The 25330-nt window shown below is 45.5% G+C and overlaps 1 protein-coding gene across 1 annotated transcript; it reads right to left on the bottom strand.

Annotated features, from left to right (window-relative positions):
* Nucleotides 1-11750: 11750 nt before the first annotated feature.
* Nucleotides 11751-12350, bottom strand: LOC135827109 (uncharacterized). The gene has a single exon (XM_065339633.1). The coding sequence runs from the start codon at nt 12348-12350 to the stop codon at nt 11751-11753; it is 600 nt and encodes a 199-aa protein (XP_065195705.1).
* Between the last annotated feature and the right edge of the window lie 12980 nt (nt 12351-25330).

The raw sequence follows: 25330 nt of genomic DNA, 5'->3' as shown, positions 1-25330 counted from the left end.
CGCAAAAGCTAACACAGAATTGTAGATAATCAATCACCTTTGTTTTCACCTATAAGTACTTGGTTTCTAGAGAGTAGAAGTCAGTGTTAATCAGGTTCATTTGAAAGAGCAGAGCAGCTACAATCTGGTCTTTCGACATCGACGGTTTCATACAGACTGTGTCCTTCACAACACCTTGCAAGTTTGTTTGAAGCTGGCTTTATCCTAGCAATTAGGTCGAATATGGTCAATATAGAATTAATGTTTCGGGTCAAAATACACGGTTATTATGAGGACTTTGACGAAGCTATTCCGATGCAAAAGGTTTTGAATTTGAAATTTGTTCCCCTTTACTATTGGAGAGCTAGACCACCCACGACCTATGCAGATGCCCCAGTATAATCTTCAATCTCGGAGGTTGCAGTAATGTGTCGAAGCCATTTGATGATGTAGCTGAAGAGAACTTCGTTCATGCACTGGATAGACTTCACTTGGGTTGTCGTAAAGATCTGCGGATAACAGTTATCGATTGTCCTAGCCATTGGGCTGCAAATGTTGTCAAAAAGCTTTATTTCTGGCGAAATCCAGTGTACTTTCAAGGAGATCAGGAAGATTTAGTTATAAAAGTAGAAAGCGGATCATCATGGGAGACGCTCACGCCCACTAAGCTGTGCCAAGAATCAATACTCAACTGTATCCAATTTATATACCCCGGGTATACAAATTTGTGGTCCAGTTACCGTTTGTTTGGCAGTGAGGCGTGGACCGATGAATTAAACATCTTATATGGAGTCGTACACCCCTCACCTTTCCCCCACATTCGTTTATGTTTCTACATAATATGCATACACGATTGCTTACAGATGGGTTCAATACCCGTATTTCCGCTTGAAAATGTCAGAAAGTTGGTCATTTATGTCATAGCTTTTTTGGTGGGAAATCAAATTGATTGGTGGAAGGATTTGACGATTGATATTGCTGGCTGTGAGCTGTGCACAAGATTAGTGGATTCTGCAAGCATTTTTTCCCTTAATATTCTAGCTGATTTTCAATCCTTTATGCCACACTCTATGTTAAGTAGGATTAAACTTTTGTATGATTGGGGCAGTGCCCGTAAGAATGAAAGCCGACTATCGATTGGTTTCGGCTGTAACACTGCAATGAATTTGAAATCAAAAGAAAATGTTCGAGAATCTCTGATTCCAAAGGATGTTACAACAATACTCTCCCCGAAACCATGAACGCATCTTTTTGGAATAATAAAACCTAGGTTTCATGCAAAAGTGCTTGATTTGCGTTTATTCTTTTAATATGTAGTCAAATAATTGTTCTCACGAACTTCTTCCATAATTTTGTAATTCTCCCGTTGTGTTCTACGGCTTATGCGATTCGTTGCAGTTTCTGATATTTGGCAGATACATACGTGTACACAGGACTATCATAATTAAAATGGAGATTTCCTGAAACAGGACAATTTATCATCAGGCTGTGAGACACGGCTAGCCCTTTCCCAAAGGTCCTCTGTTAATTCGCACTTCGTGCTTTTCGCGCCCCTCGTAATATGCTGAAAAGTGCTCTTTTTCAGTGAAAACAGGCAAAAAGTGCTCTTTTTTCAGTGAAAACAGGCAAAAAGTGCTCTTTTTCAGTGAAAACTGGCAACAGGTGCTCCTTTTTTTACTGAAACCAGGCAAAAATGCTCTTTTTTCAGTTAAAACAGGCAAAAGTGCTCTTTTTTCAGTGAAAACAGGCAAAAAGTGCTATTTTTTCAGCGAAAAAAGGCCAAAGGTGCTCTTTTTCAGTGAAAATAGGCAAAACCTCTTTTTTCAGTGAAGCATAGCAATGATGCATACTCAGATATGAACACAAGCTGAGAAATGAATACGCGCTCTTCCAGTCATGGGTCCTCGAAAGGCAAAACAGAAAGTAAAGTTCAAGAAATCCACTTTTTACAGCATTGTGTACACCGGGTACACTACTTGTTGCCCCCCCCCCCCCCAGAAAAGCGGCGTGCCAAGGACCATGGAGCACTCGGAAACAGTGATCGCATGCATGAGCAAACAGATTTTAGCACTTTTTCAGGTAAAAAAGCACAGAAAGGGCGATATTCACCAAAAAAACGCAATAAAGGGTGAAAGAAACGGGCTTTTCCCAAAAGGGCCAAAAAAGCGCAAAAAATGGCCAGCACCTTTGAGAAAGGGCTACACACGACACAAAGCACTTCGCATCGTTCGTTGTAACTAATAGTTTCTTGCCCATAGGCAATCATCAGACAATTGATACTGGTTTAACAGTTGGGCATGAAACTTTTACTTGTAGTTACAACGAACGATGCTTGGTGCTCTGTGCAGTGCGTAAGATAAATCTATTCGAGCCTTTCGGAACGAATATTGAGCACTATACCGAGCCGGAGGACTCTCATTTGTTGTCATTATGCTGTGACACAACTGATGTGCATCCACTCTCACACTCAGCACACACTGTCGAGTCATATGTAGTTTGGACGCTATTGGGATTGTTGTTCTTCCCGTGACACAGTAGCCTATGACTTTGAGGAACACAAGCTTCTTGCCTTGACACTCGACTGACTCACGACTGGCATCCGGAGCACACGAGGAGTACTTCGCACATTCCAATCGGCAAACCTGCAAGAAAGCACCACTCCCTGCTATTACTCTAATCGCTTGTCTGGCATGTGTGAGAATTTACTTAGAATTCCTTGGTACAACTGGATTTGATATCTTTCGTGTAGAGCAATGGTCGAGATTTATCACAAACATGTCACATTGACCTACGTGGAGATAATAATTTTAATATAGCTATGAATAGGATGAAGGCCGCAGACATCACGCAAATACGTTACTTGTTTGACATGTATTACTGTGTATTTTATAACAAAAATATTATTGAAAACCCAAAACCCATAATATGTTTGTTATAAAATACACAGTAATTCATGTCAAACAAGTAACGTAGTTGCGTGATGTCTGCGGCCTTCATCCTATTCAGAGCTATATGTCACATTGAGACAATATTTAGTCGCACTTGCCTGATTTCGTGTATAACAAGTTTCGAGTATCACCTGTAATCTACGCAAGGGCTATAAAGGATTTGTAGATAGTCATCTTTGTTTTCACTTATACGACCTTGGTTTCTAAAGATTAGCAGTCAGTGATCATCAGATTCATTTGAAAGAGCGGTGCAGCTGGAATCTGGTCTGTTAGAGTGGATGGGTTCATAGATACTGAGTCCATCACAAATCCTGACAAGTTTGTGGGAAGCTGGTCTCATCCTAGCAATTAGCTAGAATATGGTCAATATAGAAATAGATTTTACTGTCGCAAAACACGCTTCTTATCATGATTATGACGAGAGTGTTCCGATTCTGCAGGTTTTGAATTTGAACTTAGGTGCCACTTTATTATTGGAGAGCTATACCACTCACGACCGATGCCGTTGCCCGAGTTTAGTCATCAATATCGGAGATTGCAGCAGTGCTTCGCACCCATTTGATGGTGTAGCTGAAGAGAACTTCGTGCGTGCACTGGATAGTCTTCATTTAGCTTGTCGTGAAGATCTGTGGATAAAAGTTATCGATTGTCCTAGCCATTGGGCGGCTTAAGTTGTCCAGAAGCTTTGTTTCTGGCGAACACAAGAGTACGTCAAAGGATCTAGGGAAATTATCGATGTCAAAGTAGTAAGCGGATCATCATTGGAGACGATCACACCCAGTCATCTGTACCAGGAGTCATTACTGAATTGTATTCACAGAATATACCCCAAAATCAAGCTGGGAGGTGCAGGTATAGCTGGCTTGTTTCTGAATGGAGCAGTGAGGAATTATACTTCAGTAGTGAAGTCTGCTACACAAACATTAGTATTTTCATGTTTCATTATAAAGTGCATACAGGATTGCGTACTGTTAGGCTCAAGTTCGAGATTCCCAATTGAAAATGTCAGAAGGTTTGTCGTTTATGTCATAGCCTTTCTAATGGAAAAGCGAAATGGGTGGTGTAAAGAGTTTACGATAGAAATTGCTGGCTGTGAGCTTTGCACAAGATTAGTGGTTTCTGCACGCGTATTTTGCCTTAATATTTTAGCTGACTTTCAATCCTTTATGCCACGCTATTTGTTCTAAAGGATTAACCTTTTGTGGGATTGGAGCCATTCCCATGCGAATGAATGCGGATTATCGATTGATGTAGTTTGTCCTCGTACTTGGTATTTGACATCAAATGAAGAATTTCGAAAATCTCTGATTGCAAACTATGGTACAACATGTCTTTCCCCCAAACCATGATTACAGATTTTTGGATCAATAAAACCGAGCTTTCATCTAAGTTGAGTGATTTGCTTTTACTCTTTATGCAGTAGAATAATTATTCTCACGAACTTCTTCCATTTATAATTATGTCCTTTTTTGTAATACAGCTTATGAGATTCGTTTCAGTTTCTGATATCTGACATATACCTATGTGTACACAGGACTGTCGTATCCAAAAATGTTATTACCCGAAACAGGACAATAATAAGCATTATGCTTTCATGCAACTGATGTGCTTCCACGCTCAACCTCCGCACGCAATGTCGAGTCATATGTGCAGTTTGGACGCTGTTGCTATTGTTGTACTTCACGTTCCGCAGTAGCCTGTGACTTTTGTTTGGCTTATATTTCCTAATTTTTTCACTCTTCTAGCTCGTGACGACTAGCACCCTTCCTACGCTGCATTGCTCTGAATATCGACCGTCATCGCGTTGACGGTGTATTAGGTGTGAATGCATTGACCTGGGGTCTAAGATGACACTGTAGCCAGGAAAGCAGACAGGTTAAAAGTCGGACAAGACAAACTAAGAGTAACAACATAGCACAATCCCATTATTGCCTGATACTAGGGTTGCCAGGAGAAATACAGACACATGTACAATTTCGCTCCCTCAGATCCGACAGTAGGAGAAATACTTTACACAATGTATAGTTTTGCTGAGATGCAACTGATACGCATCCATGCTGAACTTCAGAATACACTGTAGAGTTATATACTATAATTATGGAGACTGTAGGTATTGTTCTACAGTCATGTACTTTCTTTGACAGTACATCACGTGATTATTAAATTTTTGTGTTTGCCTTAGAGCTCACTTCTAGAACTCCTAAATACTAGTGCTAATGTTGCCCTGCATTCCTCTTGAATGCGTGCATTTAACGCATTCACTATTTGCATTATCATTACAGGGCTTGCGTAGTCGTTGTGCAGGGCGTGATAGTATCGACTTCAGGTCGAAGCCGACACGATAGCCAGGCAAGTGGTCAAAATTATGTACAGTTGCGCTCACTGAAATCCGACATGGGAATAAAGACGGGACTCATGGACTACTCTCGACCACGACCCTGTTCTTGTACATGTGCACGTCCATCAGCACTGGTATCATTTCTAGTGCGTCAGGGTGGGCCACAACTCGAGTGCGGACCTCGTGGCAGATTTCACTGAGCATATCTGTGCCTGTATTGGAATCTCCTGTGCCCGACCAGGAGATTATAAACTTCAATTTTTATGTCATCTTCAGTGCATTCTGTCCTGTACTTATCCAGATCAGTAAGAAGTCGGCCGCCAACTGTCTTGCGTTGGCACTGATAAATTCTGTCTAGGTTGTTCCAGTCAAACGCACGTCTCTTTCTGCTACCCATGACTGTTTTTTGCTTGCAAACATCCCTTAGTATAGCAATTCATTTCACCACTGTACCACTGTACGGCTGTTATTTTGGTGGCTGGTTTAGATCGGGAACAGTGCTTAAATTTTAGTTTGTTGCCAAGCTTCGCCCACGTCCCCCTCGATAGGCATGCTGTCTTACTAAACATACTGAAGGGGACAGGCTGAGGCGTTGAGTATCAGACAGTTTCCGTAGAGGTCCTATACTGCCAATTTTTTTTGCAGAGATTCGACGTTAGAGTCGGTTTGCACCTTAGCACCATCCTCGGCGATTATATGCTCTTCAACTGAATTGTTAGTTCTGAACAATTTCGTAGCACCAAGGGGCAGTACTATAATAAATAATTGCCCCTTGGTGCACATATTTTACTAAATGCTGCACATTCTGTCTCAACAGTCACCGCCTTACCGACCGACTACATGTTAAATCTCTTACCACTATTATTCTAAGCACTCCCCTGGCAGTTCTCGCCCAACCAGAATCCACGTGTGATAATTTATTTGGAAATCCTTGGTCGCGATTCGTACGGCTTGATTTGATATGTATTATTTAGAGCGTTGGTCTATATTTCTCACAAACATGTCACATTGCGACAGGCTTTGGTACAATATTATTCTCAACAGTCAATGGACATTGAGCAACCTGGACAACGAAAGTAACCTAACCACCGACACCACATTCATACTCACACTTGCCCGATTGTGTGTATAACAATTATCGATTATCACCTATCATCTAAGCAAGCGCTAAAACTGAGTTGTAGACAATCACCTTTGTTTTCACCTTTAAGTACTTGATTTCTAGAGAGTAGCAGGCAGTGGTAATCAGGTTCATTTGAAAGAGCAGAGCAGCTTTAATCTGGTCAGTCACCGTTGACGGTTTCATAGAGACTGAATCCTTCATAACTCCTGACAAGTTTGTATTAAGCTGGTCTTATCCTAGCAATTAGCTAGAATATGGTCAATATCGAAGTAACTATTCGGGCCTTTGGACATGGTTATCGTGAGCCTCATAACGAGGTTGTGAATTTGGAATTTCGTCCTAATTTACTATTGCTGAGCTACACTACCCTCGACCTATCCCGATGCGAAAAATTAATCTTACAACTCGGACGTTGCAGTAGTGCATCGCGGAGATTTAATGGTGTCGCTGAAGAGAACTTCGTGAATGCCTTGCGTAGACTTCGATTAGCTTTCCATGATGATTTGTCGATAACAGTTATCGATTGTCCTAGCCATTGGACCACTAAAGTTGTCGATACGCTTATAAACTGGCGATGTTCGCTGTGCTGCAAAGGACGTGAGGATAGCCTAAAAGTGGATATAGTAACTGGATCACCATGGCAGTCAATCACACCCAGTTATCTCTACCAAACATCATTACTGAACTTCATGGAATGTGTGTCGTCTAAATACAGCAACTCTGAAATTCCCTGGTCTCAATTTAGCTTGTATGTGACGGAGACCAGGACCGAGAGGTTATCATTCGTATTTGCACCGTCCTGGCCCCACCAAAGCCTCAACCCGTTGACGCTTCATTTTAGATCCTACTGCTTACACCATGAAATAGGGTCAGATTTTGATATACCACTTCAGTACGTCAGAAAGGTGTTCCCTTTTGTCCTAGCTTTCCTGATTCAAACAACTCAGTACTCTAAAGAGTTCAGGATGGTTATCGAAGGCTGTGGGCTATGCGCAAGTTTGGTGTTTTCCGCTCGCAAATATGTTCTCAATATTCTCGCTGACTTTCAACCCTTTACGCTTCAATTATTTTTCACAAATGAAGGCCGCTTTTCATCTTTTGATCGTAGCCAGCCAAATTTGAACCCGGTAGTGCTAAGGCGTGTGAGCGGAAGACAAGACCCATTGTTTATATTTTGTAGGTCGGATGAAGTATCTGAAGAATCTGTGATGACAAACGTTGTTACAACATTTCTATCACCAAAACCATGAACGCCTGTAGGAGTAAAACACATTCCTTTCATTCCAATTAGCTTATAATTGACGTGATTGATTTTCTTTTCTTTTCTTAGCCAGCAAAATCCTTTCTCAAATCATCGTTTACCATTATTTAATTTTGCCTTTCACTATCCTCCGTTGCGTTATAATCATAGCTATTTGGAATTCGTTGCAGTTTCTGATATTTGCCAATCAATAATCATGCACTGGGCTATCATAACCAACTAAAAGATGGCCAAACCCAGGACGCTGTGAAACAAATGATGCGCATCCTGGCTCAACCTCAACATGCACTGTCTTGTCATTTTACATTTTGGACGGCGTCTGGTTTCCTATACTGCCAGTGACAGAGCAGTCTGTTAACCTAAGATCTCAGACCTAGAGGGGAAGACGACTAACATAACTACATTGAAGTCATTACTCTGAATATTGTCAGTCAATGCATTCACTAGGTGCTAAGTCAATGCAGGGCTTGTGTTTACTATGTTCTGGCCAGTATGGTATTGATCTGCCGTCCATGATGTCAATACAGCCTGACAAACAGACTGGTTCAACGTCACACAAGCATAACTAAGAATAGAAAAACAACACAACCCCAGAGAAGTGCCTGACACTAGGGCTGCCAGTAGAGATCCATCTTCATGTATAGTTGAGCTCACTGAAATCCAACAAAAGGAGCACAACTGGCATCATGAACAATTTCTGCCTCCATAGTTTCGCACCAACCTTTACGTCCTGTTTCAGCACACTAACACGTCCAGCCGCACTAGTACCACTTCCACTGAGGCAAGGGCAATGTACGTTTAGGACGACAAGTATGCACGCCTGGGGCTGGGTTCAACGAGCACAACTTCGGATCTTTCCAAGTTGTACATTGTACTGTTGAGATACCGAATTCAAATAAATCAATACCTACCTACCTACTTCTGTTTGCGCATGTACGTTAATGCTTGTTGGTACCTAGCTAACACGGGTAACGGACACAGACTGATCTAACAGAGACTATCATGAACGGATTGGGCATTGTGTGGAGATTGTCAAGTTCAATTTTCATTTTCTAAAGAACATTTTGTAATACGCAATTGGTTTGCATTTATATTTAGTTGTTGTGTCACGCCAGTGATGTGGGGGAATTTTGCCAGACTGTAGCACTGTCTTTGGGATTCGCGCCGAGCTGAGTTTTCAATTATTTTGTTCCTCGTTTCAAGACCTCTCGAGGAAGCTGAAGATCGGGGAATTTGTCCAAGGGAAGGTAAAGGTATCGATCCTTCAACAGGTAGTACTTTCATGGGAAAAATTCGACTTTCACAAGTGTTGACGTGAGGAGACATCCAGGTAGCATCTTGCTGAAAGGGCTATTGTCCTGTGCCTAAGCAGCATAACCGTGTCTGAAGGAAAAGGGCCATCATTAGTTCATAGGTCAATGCCGGGTCAATGTCATTCCAGTCAAACTCCTGTATGTCTACAGCGTATGAATGGTTTCTGTTCGAGATTATCCTCAGATCTTACTTTCGCAGCAGGTGACGTCAGTGCCGTATCACCAATATATCTATTGTTTTCGTGCTTCGTTTACATCGGGTGCAGCGCTACATTGGCGTTTGTCCCCCCCCCCCCACCCCTCCCGACCAATAATACTGTATTATTATACAACAAAGAAGCGGAGGATATTTTCGACCACTGATGATCAGACAGATTTCTGCAGAGGGCATGTAGCGCCAAAGGGGATACTACGGCATCAACGGCAGTGTAGGTTTTCAGCTTAGCACCATCATAGACTTTCACATAGGTTTCAACCGACATTATATTCGCAACAAGAACGATTGGTCAGTACAAATTGCTAAACCAAATGCTGCTCGTTCCGACTTCATTATAACCTCTTTACGAACTGCAGAATTCTTCTAATCCGATGTCTCGGATTTCAAAATCAGATGCTTATACCATGATATCGATTCAAAAGAGGAATTACCCCTTCAATACCTCAGAGGGTTTCTGATCCAGACACTATATTTTTAAACATTTATCATTTTTTCGAAGGCTGTGAGCTGCACAAGATTGGTGGTTTCTGCCCGAGAATCGAGCCTTAATAATATCGCTGACTTTCAAGCCTGTACGCCAGCATATTTGATCGAAAGGGATGGCCTTTGTTTATCTTCCTGGTGTAGTCATGGAAATGATAAGTTATCATAATATTTTGTGTCTGTATGTTCTCCTGGATTGTCGTCTTAGTGTTGTGAGTGCGATGAAGAATGTGAAGAATCTCTGCTGGCAAACGATTTGCAAACATTTCTTTCACATGGATCTTGAAAGCAGATTCATGAACAAAAACACCACCTTCAAATCCAAATTTCCTTTCATCTAAGGCGATTGATTGGCTGACGAGTATACATTTCTGCCAGTAGAATAGTCCTTCACCTAAATGTTTTTAATTTGTTATTCAATCTGCACGGGGCCATCGTGTCCATCCAAAGGATTGCCAGACACAGGAAAATGTGTGGTTTCGCTCTGATCCAACTGATGTGCATCCACGCTAAACTCAGCATGCACTGTGGAGTCATATGAAATTTTAGAACCTGGAGGGATTGTGGTATTTCCAGTGCCTGTGCAGCCTGTGACTTTGTGTTTGTCTTAGAGCTCACACTTGGAGATCGTAACGACAAGCAGCACCAGTGCTACTCTGAATTTCTTCACTCGATACATTCAGTACATGGTTTGAGTTGACTCTGTGATGGGGATAAGGGCATAGAAGTGTGGTCTGATTTGACAATGAAGATATGCGGTAATAATAATTAGCGCCTGCACCCGAATGCATCAGAGCAGTGTATAGGAAATGGGAGAGCCAAGTGACTACATGCAATAGAAAGTCACAGAGCAAAACTGCATGCATACCCTCGTATTCTCACAACACCGAACAAGGATGATTGGGGTACACCAGTGTGCTGGTTTTGATCAACTGGTGAAGCAATTGGCGGTGCAAACAGCCAAAGTGATCGCTCACGACTGAGCCGCAGCATTACCCGCGACCGGGTGCAAAGTTCCCTGATCGACGTTGCAAACAGTCAACCAGGGTGAAGCAATTGGCGTTGCAAACGGCCAAAGCAATCGCTCATGCTTGAGCGGCGATAGTACCCGCGATCGGGTGCCATGACTACTGATTGGCGTCGCAAACAGCCGACCAATAGTATGCAATTTTAACCAGAGATAGTAGCAGCAAAGCAACCAGTTGAAGGAAGCTGTTTCCACCTAGATAATGTGGGAATGGGAGGGTGGGTGGCAAACAAATTCCGGTTGCTGCTCAGTGACACTGCAAAGGAAAGCGCAAGCCAAAGTCAGCACAGCAAGAGCTACCCAAGGCGATTTGGGCGCGCATGCGCAGCAGTTGACTGCACGTGTTAAGCCAGCTCAGTCGCAGCTAGCACGAGATAGAGAGCAGCGCATCGGTCTTATCGCTAACTAGGGTTAGCCCCAAAGCTAACCCAACATTTAGCGCTTGCACCCAAATGCATCAGAGCAGTGTATAGGAAATGGGAGAGCCAAGTGACTACATGCAATGGAAAGTCACAGAGCAAAGCTGCATGAATACCCTCGTATTCTCACAACGCCGCACAAGGATGATTGGGGTACACCAGTGTGCTGGTTTCGATCAACTGGTGAAGCGATTGGCGTTGCAAACAGCCAAAGTGATCGCTCACGACTGAGCCGAAGCAGTACCCGCGACCGGGTGCAAAGTTCCCTGATCGACGTTGCAAACAGCCAACCAGGGTGAAGCAATTGGCGTTGCAAACGGCCAAAGCAATCGCTCATGCTTGAGCGGCAATAGTACCCGCAACCGGGTGCAATGACTACTGATTGGCGTCGCAAACAGCGACGAATAGTATGCAGTTTTAAGCAGAGATAGTAGCAGCAAAGCAACCAGTTGAAGGAAGCTGTTCCCAGAAAACCAGCACACGGCACCCCAGCAAGCGTTCACCACCAATGCACGAGAGCTAAGAACAAGTGATTAAGGCACGAGATGGATAAAGGTAGGCATGCAGATGGATGAAATCCTCCGCAGGTTCTCAATACGGCAATTTAGCAATGACAATCGGTACCTGTATGTCAAGGCTATATTACTTCGGCTGGAATGGCAGCACTGCTCGGTCTGGTTGTGCTTGAGCAGCTGGGGCGAGACGCCGGAATTCCTCCATGCGGAAACGAGACAGCGAATAGGAAATGCAGTTCGACTGGCCAGCAATGTGAGCAGCAGCGACGGTGAAATTGAAGCGGGCGCACACAAAGAACAGCTCCCTGATCAGGGTCATCACTGGCGGTGACTTGGATGTGCCGGAGCGGATGCAATCTACCACCGCCTTGTTGTCACAGTGCACTGTGATACGAAGCTGGCGCCATTCCTTGTCCCACGTGCAGCACGCTGTGACTAACGTGTATAGCTCCTTCCACTCAATGCTGTGAGCGAGTTTCTCAGGCGACCAGGTCCCTTGAAGCCCGCGGCCGCTGTTGAATGCGCCCCAGCCCAGGGTGCCAATGGCATCAGTGAACAGCTCCCAGTCTGGAGATGGTGTCCAATCTGGGAACAGGAAGAATGATTTTCCGTTCCATTGTTCCAGGATCCGTAGCCACCATTGGATATCTTCCTGGCACTCGGTAGTCAGACTGATGCGGTAGTGAGGCTGCTGGTAGCGACTGCAAATAGACCACAGGCGCCGCATAAATGTCCGGCCGGGTACGATGACTCTTGCAGCGAAGTATAGAGTTTCCCCAGAAGAGATTCGAGTTCGTGTTTAGACATGGTGGGGTTGATGCTCGCTGCAGTCAACAGGCACTTGATGTCAGCCAATTTGTCATCAGGGAGCCGGGCTTCCATCTTCTCACAATCCAGGATAATGCCCAGGAATGTCAGGGTACGAGACGGGCCTTCCACCTTCGCAGGCGCGAGCGGGACTCCGAGGTATGAGAATGCACGGAGAAGAATGGCCAGCTGCCGATTCGCCACTGCCTGGCCCACGCTCACGCACAAGTAGTCGTCCAGGAAATGCAGCAAATTAGGGCAAATGGCAAGACACGGTCGTAGTAGTACTTCCCCTGCCACAGGATGCCGAGAAGATGCCAATCCTGTGGGCTGACGAAAAGCGCTCTTCACATCGAATTTAGAGAGATAGACAGGAGACGGGGAGGACATAATGATGTTAATGGCTTCATCAATGCTGATGTACTGCAAAGAGAAAGGCTCGGCAGGGATCCCGTCGTTAACGCTGGAGCCGGCAGGGCTGGACAGGTGGTGTATCAAGCGTAGCTTGCCATTCTTTTTCGGAACGGCGCCAATGCCAGAGCAGTACATGAATGGGAATGGGGGCGAATCAAATGGGCCAGCCGTGTAGCCGGCGTTGCAGGAAGCGGTGAGCTGTGCAGACACAAATGCAGAGTGCTGGAATGTTGATGAGAGGTTGGACGAGTGCTGGTTAGTTATGCGGTTGCCGGTAAAGCCAATGTCAAAGCCGCAGTGGAGGCCGTTAATAACATACGAAGCCAATGAACTGTCAGGGTGGTTACGGAGCAGTGATTCGAAGCGAGAAACAGAGAGGGGTGTGTGGGCAGCAGGACATGCGCTTGTGAAATCAGTAGAACGTGAAGTGCAGGGAGAAATATGTACAATCGCGGGAGCTGCAGCCAAAGCAGCAGAGTTGTTATTGTTATTCTTTATTTCCACGATGGCCCATGGCCAATAAGGAAGATAATATGATTCAAATCAGTCCAGAATCATATAAAATCAGTCTAGCAAGTAAGGAAACCAACACATTGCAGGGGGATGGGGTCACGATGGGGTACAGTGTGAGCTACTACAGGAGCATATGGATGATAGAATGAGGCTAGACGCCATTGATTTAAACGCATGCTTGCTATTTGTTTCACGCAGGTCGGGGGGTAGTTGGTTGAAATTGTGAAGGGATATGTTGATGGGTTCATGGATGCAGCTAATGGGATTTCGGTCTTTGACCACTTGGTGGTGGGTCTGATCTACTCACCTCCCACCGTTTAGGCGCTGCATCTGCGCCTTTGATCCTAGAGGGTGGTGGCGTTCCCACGGCGGATGCGGAAAACTCGGCTTCAAGCCGAGTCTCACGCGAACCGTGAAATTTATTTTATTTTTTTTATTTTTTATGTTGATGGGTGAGTTGGTGTGTCGGTATGTGTGTGATGTTCTCAATGTGTATGTTCTCATGTGTCGTAGTGCATATGGCTGCTCTGTGATTGGTCGTGCAAGGTGAGGCTGTTGCAGGTGAAGGGGAGCGCGGATGGACTTGATGTTGTGGGCAAGAGTAACCTGTCGTAAGAGTAGCCGGGAGACTAATGTGGGGAGTTGGAGATGATGAAGAAGTGAGCTGTGATGGACTGGTGCAAAAAGGGGGATCCGCAGGCAGATACGGGCTGCTCGTCTCTGAAGGCGTTCTAATTGGTCCTTCTGTGTGCGGGTGGTGTTGGATAACACGAGATTGCCGTACTCTATAACCGGGCGAATGTAGGCGGTGTAGATTGCGAGCAGACTGGGGGTGTTAAGTTGGCCTCGTGTTTTACGAAGTTGGTGAAGGAGTTTTTTGGATTTGTTTATTATGTGCGTGACATGTGAGTTCCATTCGAGGTTGTTTTGTAGTATGATTCCAAGGTGACGGTGTTCTTTGACTTGCTTTAGGGGTGTGCCATTAAGAGTGATGTTGAGTTGGTTGTTTGGTGTGAACGACAAGGTAACGGTATTTGAGGCATTAACGAGGAGGTGCCATCTGCGCAGCCAGGTTGAGGCAGCTGAAACGGCTGACTGCAGGGACAACTCCGATGTCAAACGGCTCTGGTGTGTTGCGATGAGCGCCGTGTCATCTGCAAATTGGCTGCACTTTGTGTTCGAGTTGGTGCAGGCAGAGGGCAGGTCAATGGTGTAGATCAAGAACAGCAGGGGGCCTAGAACGGATCCTTGGGGCACCCATGCTGGTATGGCTTGCCATTCACTGAAGGCGTCGCCGACACGAACACGTTGACGGCGATGGGTGAGGTAGCTGACCATCCATTGCAGGGCGGTATCTTTCAGGCCGAGGTGTTGCAGTTTCTTGAGGAGACCGGCGTGCCAGACTCTGTCGAAAGCCTTCGAGAGATCAAAAAAGCAAGCTGTGACGGAAAGACCTTTATCTCGGCTCTCGGAAACCTCGTGCACGAGTCTGGCGAGCTGGAGTTCGGTGATATCATTGGCACGAAAACCGGATTGATCCACTGGGAGGAAGGGTGTGACGTGCTTGTAGAGTCGCTTGTGGACGATCCTCTCCTGCACTTTACTGATAACGCTGAGAAGTGATATAGGTAGTTTGTTACCAATGACCGTTCGGCTTTCATGTATAGTGGGCTCACAGTGGCATCACGCCAGTCCTGTGGTTGTTCACCTCTCCGAAATGACTCATTGAAAAGTCGGGAGAGTGACGGCGACAGCTCACGCGCCGTGGTCTTGAGGAGTGTTGTTGGGATGTCGTCAAACCCAGGGGCTTTGCAAGGATTATGGGCTCCTAGGAGCTGTTCTACCTCGGCGGGTGTGGTGGTGATTTGGGCAAGCTCTCTCTCGCCGGATGTTGGTAGAAGGATGTCGGGGACTGGCTCGTTGTCAACTGAGACGGACTTCTTGCTTTCTGAAATGAAGAAGCTGTTGAATGCTTCTGCCTGCTCTAAGTTCGATGTGAGCTTCCTGCCATCATGGTTCAAAGCTGGCATTTCCTTTCTTGGTGAAATTCGAAGGGTCTTCATAAGTTTGTAGAGGTTTGGGCGGTTGGTATGGGTTTGGTCACAGTGGTTGTCGGCATTGGCTGATTTATGAACGAATTTGGACTTGGCGCTGCGGAGAAGAGTTGTTGTCTTGTTTCGCTGAGTTGTGAACTGGTCCCAGTCTTCAGCCGTCCGTGTCCGGAGGTATTTCCTGTATAACCTGTGCTTTGTACGGATATTATTTAGCAGATCAGGCGTCATCCATGGGCGTTTTTGAGACACTGCAGATGATCTAGTCAACCGGAGTTGAGTTCAGAACTGGTGTGCGGTGCGAAGCAGAGTGTCACCGCAGAGCGACCACAGTTCGGTCAGCGAATATGACGGCAAGTCAATGTCGGGTGGCAAGAGTTGAGTATACGCTAGCGCTTCTCTCAGGGCGCCAACGTTCTCTGAATTCCAGTTCCAGGTCCAAAGTGGCAGGTTACGTCTGCCACGCTCATCTGCTGGTGGCTGCATGGAGATAGTTCCCTGGATTGCTACGTGATCTGAACACCCAAGCGGTGCTCTGGAAGAAAGTGTGACCTCCTCCGGAGGGAGATTGGAGATGACTAGATCGAGGCACGAATTTAGATAGCCTCGGCAGATGTGGGTGGCAAAGTTTACATGCTGATGGAAACCATATGCATCGATAAGATAGCTAAGTGCGTCACCAGCTCTGTCTGTGACATCAAAATGCAACCAAGAGCTGTTCTTGGAATTTAGGTCGCCGAGGAGGATGAATGGCGCTGTGGTGTTACATTTCCCGAGACACAATTCAAGTTCGCGGCAGAATAAATTCGGATCAGAGTTTGGTGGTCGATACGTGCATCCCACGGTGACTGTACGATCTGAGAGTGTAAGCTCTACCCACAGTGACTGAAAGCTTGGCATGACGACTGTTGTTAGGCGTTTGTGGCAGGTAGGGGCATGTATGTATAAAGCAACACCTCCACCCATCGTTTCTGTTCTGTCCTGTCTGTAGAGTGTGTAATCTGGAATGTCATAGAATGAGTCTGGCTCCATAGCGCTGCACATCACATCCGAACCAGTTCCGTTATTTTTACAACGTTTCGGCACGTGGCCATCGTCAGGTAATAACAATGAATACCGTGGAAGCCACACAAGAGCAGTATATACGCAGAGTGTAGCGCCAAAAAAGATGCGAATTATGTCACCTAGTATGCAGAAGGGGGGACAGAGAGAAAGAAAAGGCGCAACTAGCACATCACGAAGGAGAAGCAGCAGAAGGTAGCGCGCATTGTGCTCTGTGAATGGCGTTACGCAGAGTGTAGCGCCAAAAAAAAATGATGCGAGCTATGTCACCTCTATACAGAGAGGGGGGGGGGAGAGAGAAGGTGCAACTGTGCACATCACGGAGAAGAAGAGCGCGCCGTTGTGCTCTACGAAGTGAGGGCACATGCCAAATAATTATGGTGTTAATTCTAGCACAGCAGGGGAGCACGGAGCCCCATGAGTCAATGCACTATGAGGTTAAACTTCCATGCCAAACTGTTACCACCAGGGACGCGACGAGGCATCATGAACAGAATGGATTTGAGTGACCCGCCTCATATTATAATTATTCAGTGATATTGAAGTAGCAGCAGGGGAAGCTGAGAGAATTCACAACAAATCCCATCCGGTGCTTATATTCACATGGGGCTTGGCATCACGAATCTCAATCGCCTCGCGCAATTTGCGACGGGCTCGATCAGGCTCTCTTCCTATTACTTCAACTGCAGAGAATGTACTTTGCCCATAGTTAAGTTTACATCCAGGGTGAGTGGTACGAAAATGTTGGCCCCATGGCTTGCCGAGTTCCTGGCGTCTTTCCTCACCATTATGTTCTTCCAGGCGAGTTTCCAGAAAGCGGCCAGTCTCACCAACATATTGTTCCGGACATTCTTTGCACTTCAGCTGATATACAACATTCTTCTGCATCCTGTGCCCCGGATATACACGAGATACACGGCCCCTTTGGGCGACCTCTCTTTTTCGGTTGTAGCGGATTTGCAGCCTTGACACATAGAGTAGGAACGAGGGCGGAGCGACACAATGTGCGCCTCAGGCTACCAGTGTGCTCATATACGACTCTAACCGGGATTTTATACTTTCTGATTGCTTTATTCACTGCTTGATGTACTTTATCGATTGAGGCGCGAGGCGAGAGCACAATGCGCTACCTTCTGCTGCTTCTCCTTGGTGATGTGCTAGTTGCGCCTTTTCTCTCTCTCTGTCCCCCCTTCTGCATACTAGGTGACATAATTCGCATCTTTTTTGGCGCTACACTCTGCGAATATACTGCTCTTGTGTGGCTTCCACGGTATTCATTGTTATTACCTGACGATGGCCAAGTGCCGAAACGTTGTAAAAATAACGGAACTGGTTCGGATGTGATGTGCAGCGCTATGGGAATGGGTGTGTCCACCCGAATTCTTTTCACATGGGAAGGGAACAAAGCAAAAAATACCGAAAACGGAGAGCTTGCAGGAATACCACCCAAAACGTTCCTGGAGTGCAAAAGGATCCCACTATACTGGGAATGGAGGAAAAGTCAACATGGAATGAGGGTTAAATTGGAGTTTGTCGCGAACCCTCGCCCATGTTCCCTCGCTAAAACCTTAAGGTGTTACTCACCACACTGCAAAGGACAGGCTGCAGCGCTGACCATCACACCGTTTTCTCTAGAGGTGCTGTATCGCCAAAAAGGTTTGTAGAGATTCAACGTGGGAGTCGGTTTGCACCTTAGCAACATCTTCGGCGAATACACGCGCTTCAACTGAATTGTTATTCCCGAGCAAGTAAAGGGAGCTTTGGCACCCAAAACACTCCCACCCCGCCTATGCTCCTAGGTAGGGAGTCGGCAGCCGACTGCCTTGCATTGGCACTGATAAATTCCGTCTCAGACGTTCCAGTCAACGCGCGTCTCTGTCTGCTGGCCATAACTGGTTTCTGTTTCTGTTTCTGGACATCACTTATATTTTAGCAAGTCACTTTACCACTCTACCACCGTACGCTGTTATTTTGTGGCTGGTTGAGATCGGGCACAGCGCTTAATTTCGAGTTTGTCGCCAACACTCACTCACGTCCCCTCGATACAACCACGTTTTGCCACTCACCACACTGCAAGGAACAGGCTGAAGCGCTGACGATCACATCATTTTCTCTAGACGTGCTCTAGACGTGCTGTACCGCCAAAGAGGTTTGTAGAGATTCAACGTGGGAGTCGGTTTGCACCTTTGCACCATCTTCGGCGAATACACGCGCTTCAACTGAATTTTTATTCCCGAGAAAATTCGTAGCACCACTGAGCAGTACTAGATGATACTAAATGATGCACGTTCCGACTCCACAACCACCTCCTTATCGACTAACGACGAGTTGTTTCTCTTCCCATTACAATTGTAAGCAATCATCCCCCAGCACTCGCCCCGCAGAGACGGCGTGAAATTTTCACGGTTTCGACTGGTGCGGCTGGATTTGATATCTTCGGTGTAGAGCGTATGGCTAAATTTCTCACAAGTTTGTTACTTTGCGACAATCTTTCCTACAAGATTTGTCACAACAGGCATTGAACATTAATCAACCTGAACACCGAACGTAACCTGGACACCGAAAGTAAGCATTTTTACTCGCACTTGCCTGATTTCGCGTATAACAAGTTTTAGCTATCACATTTAATCTAAACAAGAGCTAAGACAGAGTTGTAGATAATCAATCATCTTTGTTTTCACCGATAAGTACTTGGTTTCTAAAGAGTAGCAGTCAGTGTTCATCAGGTTCATTTTAAAGAGCAGAGCAGCTGAAATCTGGTCGGTCACGTTCGAAGGATTCATAGAAACTGAGTCCATCACAACCCCTGACAAGTTTTTATGAAGCTGGTGTTATCCTAGCAATTAGCGAGAATATGATCAATATAGAAATAGATTTTACTGTCGAAAAACACGCTTCTTATCATGATTATGACGAGAATGTTCCGATTCAGCAAGTTTTGAATTTGAAATTAGGTCCCACTTTACTATTGGAGAGCTATACCACTCACGACCGATGCCGTTGCCCGTGTATAGTCATCAATATCGGAGATTGCAGCAGTGCTTCGCAGCCATTTGATGGTGTAGCTGAAGAGAACTTCGTGCGTGCACTGGATAGTCTTCATTTAGCTTGTCATGAAGATCTCTGGATAACAGTTATCGATTGTCCTAGCCATTGGGCGGCTAAAGTTGTCGAGAAGCTTTGTTTCTGGCGAACACCAGATGTCAAAGGATCTAGAGAGATTATTGATGTCAAAGTAGTAAGCGGATCATCATTGGAGACGATCACACCCAGTCATCTGTACCAGGAGTCATTACTGAATTGTATTCACAGAATATACCCCGAAAATCAAGCTAGGAGGTGCACTTATAGCTGGGTTGGTTCTGGATGGAGCAGTGAGGAATTATACTTCAGTAGTGAAGTCTGCTACCCAAGCATTATTTCATGTTTCAATATAAAGTGCATACACGATTGCGTAATGTTAGGCTCGAGTTCGAGATTCCCAATTGAAAATGTCAGAAAGTTTGTCGTTTATGTCATAGCCTTTCTGATAGAAAAGCGAAATGGTTGGTGTAAAGAGTTTACGATAGATATTGCTGGATGTGAGCTATGCACAAGATTAGTGGTTTCTGCACGCGTATTTTGCCTTAATATTATAGCTGACTTTCAATCCTTTATGCCACACTTCATGTTCTACAGGATTAACCTTTTGTGGAATTGGAGCCATTCCCATGCGAATGGAAGCGGATTATCGATTGATGTAGTTTGTCCTCCTACTTGGTATTTGACATCAGATGAAGAATTTCGAGAATCTCTGATTGCCAACTATGGTACAACATGTCTTTCCCCCAAACCATGATCACAGATTTTTGGAACAATAAAACCGAGCTTTCATCTAAGGTGATTGATTTGCTTTTACTCTTATGCAGTAGAAAAATTATTCTCATGAACTTCTTTCATTTTTAAATATCTCCCGTTGTGTTATAAACCTTTTGAGAATCGTTGCAGTTTCTGATATCTAGCAGATAAATATGCGTACACAGGATTATCGCGTCCAAAAAAGAGGTTGCCCGAAACTGGACAATTTATCATTATGGTGTGATGCAACTGATGTGCATGCACGTTCAACCTCAGCACACACTGTCGAGTCATATGCAGTTAGGGCACTGTTGAGGTTGTTGTAAATCCCTTGATACATTAGCCTGTGACTTTTTTGCCTTATCTTTCACTCTTGGAGCTCGTGACGACTAGCATCACTCCTACGCTGCATTGGTCTGAATATCTTCCGTCAATGCATTCACTATATACGTAGTCAATATAGGGTTTGCGTTGACGGTGTGTTAGATGTGAATGCATTAACCTGTAGTGAGTTGGCACTAAAGCCAGGCAGGCAGAGAGGTTAAATGACGGCTTTGAGCAGCAAAGCCAAGTTAGCCCACGCATGCACGTGTTTTGTCACGGGTTCATCACCCGGTACTTGAATAAACAATATTTTTTCCAAAAATGGTGGATGAAAAAATAAATCTTGCGTGGCCGCTTTGCCCTGCCTCGTGTCAGCATAGCAACTTCCTTGTCAACAATTTCTGTCATCGAGTTAGTCAAAGTGACCCAAGGTTGTGTTCCTTCAGTTATAAGCCTTGACATGGCGAGTGGCGTTGACGCCAACTCAGAAATGGCTGTGATTACCTGTCAAAATACCTAGCCAAAGAAGTAGACAAGGAGCAGAGGCATTTACATGGACAACGTACGATGGTGGTTTGTAACATGCTACTACTGGTGGAGCGACGTTGAGTGCGGGGACGATCGTTGATCATCTACGTATCAGGTGTGGTTGTGAAACGCTTGTGGCTTTTGATGTGGATATGAAGATTTTATGCTCACTGTGCGTTCGTTATGCACCACATCTGCTGTGCACGTGGCATTACCCTATCTCAGTGAGAAATCATCAACCCAGTCATTCTGGGTAAAACTATTCCTGATAGCTGTGCAGGCCAGCACAAGAACCAGTATGCTGCACTAAACAAGGTGCTTATGTTCGTGTGCTTGAGAGTCAATGGAATGAGTTCAACTGAAAGCAACGGTTCGGCAGGTCTTCGACAACCTCAGCAAGGTGGTCGGCCCAGCAACAATGGTGACGGTACTTGGCATAAAAGTCGACAGCGTGGAGCAGGTGATGCGGCTACCTGACCAGAAGTTATTTGCCTTTCTAGCGGCTTTGAGGGAGTAGTCCACCCGCACTAGCTACACAACGCGGGAACTGCTGTTGCTGATCGGAACCTTGTCCTTGCCGCAAAGGTGGTTCCTCCTGGCAGGACCTTCATCCGTCAGCTCCTGTATCTTAGCTGGACAACTCTGTCTCTTCATCCAGTAGTCCACATCGACACTTGGACATCGAATGGTCACGCTCCTTTGCCGCAAACTGGAATGGTCAATCCTTCTTCTACGATGTCGAGTGTTCAAAGTCCCCTGACCTTGAGCTATTCACGAATGCCTCTGATGTTGGCTTCTTCGGTTTCTATCAAGGACAATCGTTTTTGGGGCAATGGGCCACTGAGATGCAGCATGAACCTATTGTGATTACTCGCTTCCGAGAACTGGCTTCCACAGCCAACCAATGCCTGGTGCCAACTCCTCCTCTGAACTCCCCGCTCTGATTGCTGCCAGCAATGATCTCATGAGTGACTCCGACCTCTAAGCTTGGTATTTATTATTATTATTATACGCATTCCCGCGTTGAAGCTTCGCTTATGCAGAATGGCTTGGGTGAGAGGAGAGGGGAGAGAAAGCAACAAGGCAACCAACATCTATGAAATTGGTCACAATAACATGAAGAGAACCAACCTACATATGCATGATTGCACAAGAATGGAGCTTGGTATTTGCGCACACATAATTTGATGTACCCAGTTTCGGCTATTGCCGAGTTCCCGTCCCTGACTGCTACTGCCGGCAGCTCACGGCCAGTGTTTGTGTTCTTCGACGGCAGCTACTTCTCCCGAGTTTGCTAGACTAAGATCCTCAACTGCAACCAGGTGAGCTCCCATTCTGTGCGCATTGGCGGGGCCACACTCATGGCTCACCAGAGTACAAGTGTGTATGAAGCAGCCATATGCCGTGCAGGCTGCTGGCGAAGTGCAGCATCCAATCACTATGTCAGGCGTGCAGCCGGCATGCCCTCTGTGCAATGGCTAGCAGCAAAGACTGGAACAGCCCACGCCCATGTGGTGTTGAGAACAGAAGTGAGGTACATTTGTAGTGTTGTACAGTGTCGTGCCATCCGCTTGTTGTTCAGTCCTTGTGCCGGTGTGGCTCTGTGGGTATCACTTAGGGGTTTGCCATGGTTACTTGTAGGAAGTTATGCTAATGAGCGATGCCGTGAGAAATGCTTGGTCGTGAACACTGTTTTTTGGGAGGGTCAAATACATTTGCCTCTCAGTGTTGTGCTGTACTGTCTCAGTGTTGTGACACCTGTATGTTGTTGTGTGGTTGACCCGCCGGTTTGAGACATGGGTGGTCAGCTGTGTATGTTGTATCGGTTTGTTCCCGTTTCAAGTTGCCGGGCCACCATTTGGTTGACCCGCCGGTTTGAGGCATGGGTGGTCAACCTACGCATTTATTTGCCTACTTGTGAAGAGATATCTCTTCTGGTTTATTGCATAATTCTTGGCTCAATATTATCCACAGTGATGCAAAATCTCGAAAATATTTATCAGACAAAATTGAAAGAAAAAAAACTATGGCAAACCCCACTTCCTTTTATTCTATCTGCTTGGTGTACATGTGTCCACGGTTGGTACGTTTGGCACACACATGGGTGTGTGTGTGTGCGTGAGAGCGTGTCTGGATAAATGTGCATATTCATGTTTTGTTTGTTTTAAGTGTTATTGTGTGTATGCATGCAAGCATGTGGGTTTAAAGTCAGATAAGACAAACTAAAAGTACTGAAGTAGGAACATGGCACAATCACAGTATTGTCTGACGCTAGGACTGCCAGGAGAAATACAGGCATATGTACAGTTGCAATCACTGAGATCCGACAATGGGAGAAAAAAACAATGTTTCGTGATGCTGAGGCGCAACTGAGCGGCTTTCATGCTGAAATCCAGCATGTACTTCAGAGTTGTATGCACTATGGAGACTGTATGTATTGTTGTACATGTACCTCCAGTGACAGTTCATCACGTGATTATTTTGTGTTTGCCTTAGAGCTCATAACTTTGGTTTGTCGGGTTGAGCTCCCGGCAGCTCTCGATCTTGCGAGTGACTTTTGTTCCTTGACAATGTTTCCAGACAGATGAGTTGCTACTAGATGAGTTGCTTGAATAAGCCGAAGGCAACTATATTTACGGAGCACAGTAAGAATGACTCGTCCCTCAGAGCAAGAACGTTCAACGCTCGTTCCTTGAAAAGCAACATCAAGAAAATTACAATAATACAAGATTTCGAACAATACTGGCTTGACATCCTTGGACTGACGGAGACCTGGCTGAACGGAGCATTTGTAGACACGTACGACAACGGACATGTTCTGTATCGTTCGGGTGGGTCGTCGTCCAGAGCTTGAGTTGGCCTTCTAATCAACAAGAAACTAATATATAATGTGGAGTCGTACAAATTGATCTCCGAACGGATGATATCAGTTCGTCTCCGAAATGGTCCTCGACCTGACAGCAACTCCCTCACGGTGGTCTGCTGCTACGCTCCGACGCTGCAACGCTCGACATCACATCCTCAGGAAACAGATGACTTCTACTCCGCACTAAGAGGTATTGCCCGGGAGGTCAGTAGAAGAGATGATTTTATGATATTGGGAGACCTGAATGCAAAAGTAGGGAGCGCCCGACCTGCTTCAGGAGGTGCAGTGGGATGTTTCTCCAAGCACGTATCAAGCAACGCGAACGGTGAGAGACTGATTGAGCTGTGTGAGGAGCAAAATCTGATTTTATGCAACACAATGTTCAAACATCGTATGCAGCATCGTTCCACATGGTTCTCGGATGGGCTCGTACACAGGGATGGCCAACCTGTTCGAAACATGATTGATTTTGTGATAATGCGAAGATCAAACACAGTGCGCGTTCTGAATGCCAGATCATACAGTGGATTCACAACAAGCTCCGATCACCATCCGGTTATTGCAGATTTTCGACTAATATTCTGGTGGTGTACAACATCTAAAGCAACCAACGACAGCTGTTTCATCAAGTACAACGAACCCACACAAGACTCTGCTGAAAGTTTCAAAAATGCCATAGCAAGCACGTTGCCAGACATAAACACCCTGCCTGAAGATATTTCCACGCTAGACCAAACCTAAGAGAGATTTGTGTCATCTACCCATGCAGCAGCAGAAAAGGCATTTGGAAGAAAGAAACAACAGAAGAGGATTGCTAGAAGTACGAGCCCTGCTGTTATTGAGCTATCAACTCAACAAAAAGAAATCCACAGCCGGATACATATGGAAAAAGATCCTAACAAGCGGAAAGAACTAACACAAAGTAGAAACAAGATCCTTCATCGTATCCGAGCATTACTCAGAAACGAAGGTGACTTATATTGGCAGCACAAAGCGGAGGCAGTGGACGATTTACGCCCGGATGCAAGATCGTACTTCAATGCCATCAAACAGCTAAAAGCACTTCGAAATCCTGACAAACCTTTCCCAGTACGACTCGCAAATGATAGTGGTACAAATGTCACAAATGTAAATTGGAATTTGGAGGAATTCAGCAAGTATTTCGCATCAGTGTTTTACCGGAGCGACCAGCCAACGCTTTCCCCGGCACAAACTAACAGTAAGGCAGAAGACAAACCATTTACCTCTGAAGAGATTAGGAAGGCCATCATGCACCAGAAAATCGGAGGCGCTGTTGGATGTGAT

Source organism: Sycon ciliatum, chromosome 11 (assembly GCF_964019385.1).
Source record: "Sycon ciliatum chromosome 11, ocSycCili1.1, whole genome shotgun sequence".
Classification (NCBI taxonomy): domain Eukaryota; kingdom Metazoa; phylum Porifera; class Calcarea; order Leucosolenida; family Sycettidae; genus Sycon; species Sycon ciliatum.
Note: the sequence above shows the minus strand (reverse complement) of the source record. Positions and strands in the feature narration are given on the sequence as shown.

What these genes read in the sequence shown, in the direction of transcription:
- LOC135827109 (XM_065339633.1), bottom strand. Translation starts at nt 12,350, where the DNA reads ATGCGGCGCCTGTGGTCTATTTGCAGTCGCTACCAGCAGCCTCACTAC.